General features: G+C 53.8%; 1 protein-coding gene across 1 annotated transcript; it reads left to right on the top strand.

The window, feature by feature from the left end:
- The first annotated feature begins 450 nt into the window (after positions 1–450).
- LOC133339577 (large ribosomal subunit protein eL42) lies at positions 451–4,560 on the top strand. The gene is made up of 3 exons (XM_061547688.1): positions 451–588; positions 1,301–1,423; positions 4,436–4,560. Exons 1-3 carry the CDS (start codon positions 493–495, stop codon positions 4,454–4,456), a joined length of 240 nt encoding a protein of 79 aa, XP_061403672.1. The 5' UTR covers positions 451–492; the 3' UTR covers positions 4,457–4,560.
- Positions 4,561–6,446: the final 1,886 nt, after the last annotated feature.

Below are 6,446 nucleotides of genomic sequence, written 5' to 3'. Positions count from 1 at the left end.
AAACACACTATCCTAAAAATACAGCACCGTATTTTATCACTAAAGCAGTCACTGACTCGCAACAACTTGCAATCATAAGTGACAGAGTTAATTTCGGGTAAAATCAATGAAAACGGCGTATGCCGATAGCAAAGTTTTTCACTAAATCCTTTATATGCGTGGCATCGGTTTTATTTTATTATTCATTTCTGTTTTTCTTGAGTAAGAGTTTCATTTTTATCACATTGGCATTTTAAATTAAATATAAAATTTATTTTTTTCCTAAAAAGTGGAAAATTTTGGGAAAAAAATTTCTCGAAAATAACTTGTCACGCACAGCGAGTCTGTGTGCAAAATGTCAGCTCGATTGGATCACGAGAAGTGGGTTAAAAAACGACCGAAAGATTTGCACGGTCGTAAGCGCGCAAGCAAGCAAGTGAACTTAATATAAACGAAAGCTTCAAATCTATAATTAAGAGCTTTATCACTCATCAGATTCCTCCTGCAGTGCAAATGCTGATTGTGACGGTTCTTGTCGCAGGCAAGCGTCGCTACGACCGCAAGCAAAGCGGCTATGGTGGGCAGACGAAGCCGATCTTCCACAAGAAGGTGAGGTGGGGGTGTGGTGGTGGTGGCGTTGATTATGGCGGTGGTGGTGATGATTGTGGTGAATGGTTGTGATGATGATTGTGGTGGTGGTGGTGATTGTGGTGGTGATGGTGGTGATGGTGATTGTGGTGGTGGTGGTGGAGGTGATGGTGATGATGACAATGATGACGATGGTGGTGATGACGATGGTGTCAGTGGTGGTGACGATGACGATAATTGTGATGATGGTGGCGGTGATGATGATGACGACGATGATGATGATGATTAACGACGATGACGACGATGATGATGACGATGATGATGACGACGATGACGACGATGATGACGACGATGATGATGACGACGATGACGATGATGACGATGATGACGATGATGACGATGATGACGATGATGACGATGATGATGACGACGACGATGACGACGATGACGACGATGACGACGATGACGACGATGACGACGATGATGACGATGATGACGACGATGATGGATGACGATGACGACGATGATGATGATGACGATGACGACGATGATGATGATGACGACGACGGTGATGTACTCACGGACACGTGTGGTGGTGGTGGTGGTGACGATGGTGGTGATGATGTCGGTGGTGGTGACGATAAATGCGATGATGGCGGTGGTGGTGATGATGACAATGACGACGACGACGGTGATGTACTCACGGACACGTGTGGTGGTGGTGGTGGTCCAGGCCAAGACGACCAAGAAGATCGTGCTGCGTCTGGAGTGCGTGGAGCCCAACTGCCGTGCCAAGCGCATGATCGCCATCAAGCGCTGCAAGCACTTCGAGTTGGGGGGCGACAAGAAGAGGAAGGTGGGTAGAGCACCACCCACCCACCAACCACCCACCCACTACTCCATACCAACCACCCACCCACTACACACACCACCCACTCACTACACACACCACCCACCCACTACACACACCACCACCACCCACCCACTCACTTACACTACACACACCACTCACTACACACACTACACACCCACCACTCACTACACACACCACCCACTACACACACCACCACCACTTACACTACACACACCACCACCACCCACTCACCCACTACACACACCACCCACTCACCACTTACACTACACACACCACCCACCCACTACACATACCACCCACTACTCCATACCACCACCCACTTACACTACCCATCACCCACCCACCACTCACACCACCACCACCCACCACTCACCACTTACACTACACACACCACCCACCCACCACTTACACTACACACCACCACACACACCACACACACCACTCACTACACACATCACCACTCACTACACACATCACCACTCACACACCACCCACTACACACCACCACCACTTACACTACACACACCACCCACTACACACACCACCACCACCCACCCACCACCCACCACTTACACTACACACACCACCCACCCACCACACACACCACCACCACCCACCCACCACACACCCACTACACACCACTTACACTACTCCATACCACCCACCACACACACCACCCACCCACTACTCACACACCCACTACACATCCCACCCACTACACACACCACCACCACTTACACTACACACACCACCACCACCCACCACTTACACTACACACCACCACACCACCCACCACTCACTACACACATCACCACCCACTTACACACACCACCACCACCCACCCACCACTCACTACCCCACCACCACCACCCACCCACCACTTACACTACCCACACCACTACCCACCCACTACACACACCACCCACCCACCACTCACACTACACACTACTCCATACCACACACACACCACCACCCACTACACACCACTTACACTACACACCACCCACCCACTACACACACCACCACCACTTACACTACACACACCACCACCCACCCACTACTCACTACCACCCACCCACTACTCACTACCACCCACCCACCACTCACTACCCACCACCCACCACTTACACTACACACACCACCCACCCACTACACACTACCCACACCACCACTTGCACTACACACCACTTACACTACACACACCACCCACCACTCACTACACCCCACCCACCCACTACACACCACCACTTACACTACACACTACTCCATACCACCCACCCACCACTTATACTACACACCACCACCCACTACACACCACTTACACACACCACCCACCCACCACACAGACCACCACCACCACCCACTTCACACCACTTACACTACACACACCACCACCACTTACACTACACACACCACCCACCCACCACACACCACCACTTACACTACACACACCACCCACCCACCTACCACTATACACCACCCACTACACACCACTCACACTACACACACCACCCACTACACACCACTCACACTACACACACCACCCACTACACACCACCCACTACACACACCACCCACCCACCACTTACACTACACACCACCACCACTTACACTTCCCACCACCCACTACACACACCACCCACCCACTACTAACACACCACCCTACACCCACTGACCCGCCTGCTCAGCCCAGTACACCCAGGCACTCAACCACCCAGCCATCTACTCACCCACTCAGCCATCCACTCACCCACTCAGCCATCCACTCACTCAGCCATCCACTCACCCACTCAGCCATCCACTCACTCAGCCATCCACTCACCCACTCAGCCATCCACTCACCCACTCAGCCATCCACTCAGTCACCCACTCACTCAGCCATCCACTCACCCACTCAGCCATCCACTCAGTCACCCACTCACTCACTCAGCCATCCACTCACCCACTCAGCCATCCACCCACTCAGCCATCCACTCACCCACTCAGCCATCCACTCACTCAGCCATCCACTCACCCACTCAGCCATCCACTCACCCACTCAGCCATCCACTCAGTCACCCACTCACTCACTCAGCCATCCACTCACCCACTCAGCCATCCACTCACCCACTCAGCCATCCACTCAGCCATCCACTCAGCCACTCAGCCATCCACTCACCCACTCAGCCATCCACTCACCCACTCAGCCATCCACTCAGCCACTCAGCCATCCACTCAGCCATCCACTCACTCACTCAGCCATCCACTCACCCACTCAGCCATCCACTCAGCCATCCACTCACCCACTCAGCCATCCACTCACCCACTCAGCCATCTACTCACTCACTCAGCCATCCACTCAGCCATCCACTCAGCCATCCACTCAGCCATCCACTCAGCCATCCACTCAGCCATCCACTCAGCCATCCACTCACTCACTCAGTCATCTACTCACCCATCCACCCTCGCCCACTCGTCCACCCACTCGCCCACACAAATCCTATGAATGGAAACAGTATTTTGGTTTGTACATGGAGAGACTAATGTGCATGTGTGTGTCTCTGTGTGTGTGTCGTTGTGTGTGTTGTGTGTCTGTCTCTGTGTGTGTGTTTCTCTGTGTGTGTGTGTCTGTGCATGTGTTTGTCTGTGCATGTGTTTGTCTGTGCATGTGTTTGTCTGTGTGTGTCTCTGTCTGTGTGTGTCTCTGTGTCTCTGTGTGTGTTTCTGTCTGTGCGTGTGTTTCTCTGTGTGTCTGCCTGTGTGTCTGTGCGTGTGTCTGCCTGTGTTTCTCTGTGTGTGTCTCTGTGTGTGTCTGTGCGTGTGTTTCTCTGTGTGTGTCTGTGCGTGTGTGTCTCTGTGTGTCTCTGTGTGTGTGTGCCTGTGTGTCTCTGTGTGTGTGTGTCTCTGTGTGTGTGTCTCTGTGTGTGTCTGCCTGTGTCTCTGCCTGTGTGTGTGTCTCTGTGTGTGTGTCTCTGTGTGTGTCTGCCTGTGTGTGTGCCCTCATCTCCTCCCCAGGGCCAAGTCATCCAGTTCTAGGCCTCGTCTCATCACCACGCCGACCCACGCCGCTGCTGCTGCTGCTGAGCGCGTGCCCAGTGCGTGCCCTGGGCTAATAAAGAGAGCTGGGCGATCACAACCAACACACGTGCCCCCCCTCGTCCCTCGCTCTGTGTCGATGTGCGTGTGTGTGTTGGTGCGTGTGTGTGTTGGTGGGTGCATGTGTGTGTTGGTGCGTGTGTGTGTTGGTGGGTGCATGTGTGTGTTGGTGCGTGTGTGTGTTGGTGCGTGTGTGTTGGTGCGTGTGTGTTGGTGCGTGTGTGTGTGTTGGTGCGTGTGTGTGTGTTGGTGCGTGTGTGTGTGTTGGTGCGTGTGTGTGTTGATGCGTGTGTGTGTTGATGCGTGTATGTGTTGATGCATGTGTGTTGGTGCGTGCGTGTGTTGGCGCGTGCGTGTGTTGACGCATGCGTGCGTTGGCGCGTGTGTGTTGGTGCGTGTGTGTGTTGGTGCGTGTGTGTGTTGGCGTGTGTGTGTTGGTGCGTGTGTGTGTTGGTGCGTGTGTGTGTTGGTGCGTGTGTGTGTTGGTGCGTGTGTGTGTGGTGCGTGTGTGTGTTGGTGCGTGTGTGTGTTGGTGCGTGTGTGTGTTGGTGCGTGTGTGTGTTGGTGCGTGTGTGTGTTGGTGCGTGTGTGTGTTGGTGGGTGTGTGTGTTGGTGGGTGTGTGTGTTGGTGCGTGTGTGCGTGTTGGTGCGTGTATGTGTTGATGCGTGTGTGTGTTGATGCGTGCGTGTGTTGGTGCGTGCGTGTGTTGATGCGTGCGTGTGTTGGCGCATGCGTGTGATGTGCGTGTGTGATGTGCGTGTGTGTGTTGGTGCGTGTGTGTGTTGGTGCGTGTGTGTGTTGGCGTGTGTGTGTTGGTGCGTGTGTGTGTTGGTGCGTGTGTGTGTTGGTGCGTGTGTGTGTTGGTGCGTGTGTGTGTTGGTGCGTGTGTGTGTTGGTGCGTGTGTGTGTTGGTGGGTGTGTGTGTTGGTGGGTGTGTGTGTTGGTGGGTGTGTGTGTTGGTGCGTGTGTGTGTTGGTGCGTGTGTGTGTTGGTGCGTGTGTGTGTTGGTGCGTGTGTTGATGAATGTGATGAGTGTGTTGGTGCGTGTGTGTGTGTTGGTGCATGTGTGTTGGTGCGTGTGTGTTGGTGCGTGTGTGTTGATGCATGTGTGCGTTGGCGCATGTGTGATGTGCGTGTGTGTTGGTGCGTGTGTGATGCGCTCTAAACATAAAAATGTAACAAATAAGCTTGCAGTCGCCCTCCAACAACAACGGAGGGCGGAGGAGCGACGCTCACAACAACGAGCGGAGCGCCGAGTGGCTAAAGCACAGCAAGTTGACACAGTAGGGGGCACAGGTGGTGCATCAGCCAGTCATCTCGGTCATTTCGGTCAGTCGACCCGTGGCACCTGCTGGGTCTGCCCCGTGACCTCCTGCCAGCGGGCTTTCGACACTTCACGTGGCCTCAAGGTGCACTTGGCCTGGCACAAGCATCGTGGTGACGTCACCGCCACTTAGTGGCGAATGGCGGTTGTTGTTGTTGTGTTGGTGTGCGTGTGTGTTGATGCGCGTGTGTTGTGCGTGTGTGTTGTGCGTGTGTGTTGGTGTGTGTGTGTTGGTGCGTGTGTGTTGGTGCGTGTGTGGTTAGCGCTACGCTGTCTGTCTTTGGGGAGCGGTGGTGCAGCGGTTAGTGCTACGAATTGGGCAAAGACCCGAGTTTGATTCCCGCTCACGGCCAACACCACCGGTGACGATTATCTGAACCGGTCCTGGGCCTCCCCTAGGTCGACTCAGCCTCAAATGAGTTAGCTGGTGTGGTGGCGGTGTAGTGAACGTCTTCACTGGGGGAGACAAAGGCAGCCACTCGCTAACAGCACTTGCCCCTACGGTCTGTGGAGGCTACACTGCGTGGGTGGGATCTTTGTCTATATCTTTATACACACGTGTGAAATAAGTTACCTGGCGTATGGAAGGCGAGGACATGAAATGA

The sequence above is a fragment of the Lethenteron reissneri genome, unplaced genomic scaffold (genome assembly GCF_015708825.2).
Source record: "Lethenteron reissneri isolate LAM-NWPU_2019-01 unplaced genomic scaffold, ASM1570882v1 scaffold_1918, whole genome shotgun sequence".
In the NCBI taxonomy this organism is placed as follows: Eukaryota; Metazoa; Chordata; class Hyperoartia; order Petromyzontiformes; family Petromyzontidae; genus Lethenteron; species Lethenteron reissneri.
Note: the sequence above shows the minus strand (reverse complement) of the source record. Positions and strands in the feature narration are given on the sequence as shown.

Coding starts and splice junctions, on each gene's coding strand:
- LOC133339577 (XM_061547688.1), top strand. CDS start 493: ATGCTGATTGTGACGGTTCTTGTCGCAGGCAAGCGTCGCTACGACCGC. Junction 589..1,300: donor AGCCGATCTTCCACAAGAAG/GTGAGGTGGGGG, acceptor GTGGTGGTCCAG/GCCAAGACGACCAAGAAGAT. Junction 1,424..4,435: donor GGGGCGACAAGAAGAGGAAG/GTGGGTAGAGCA, acceptor TCTCCTCCCCAG/GGCCAAGTCATCCAGTTCTA.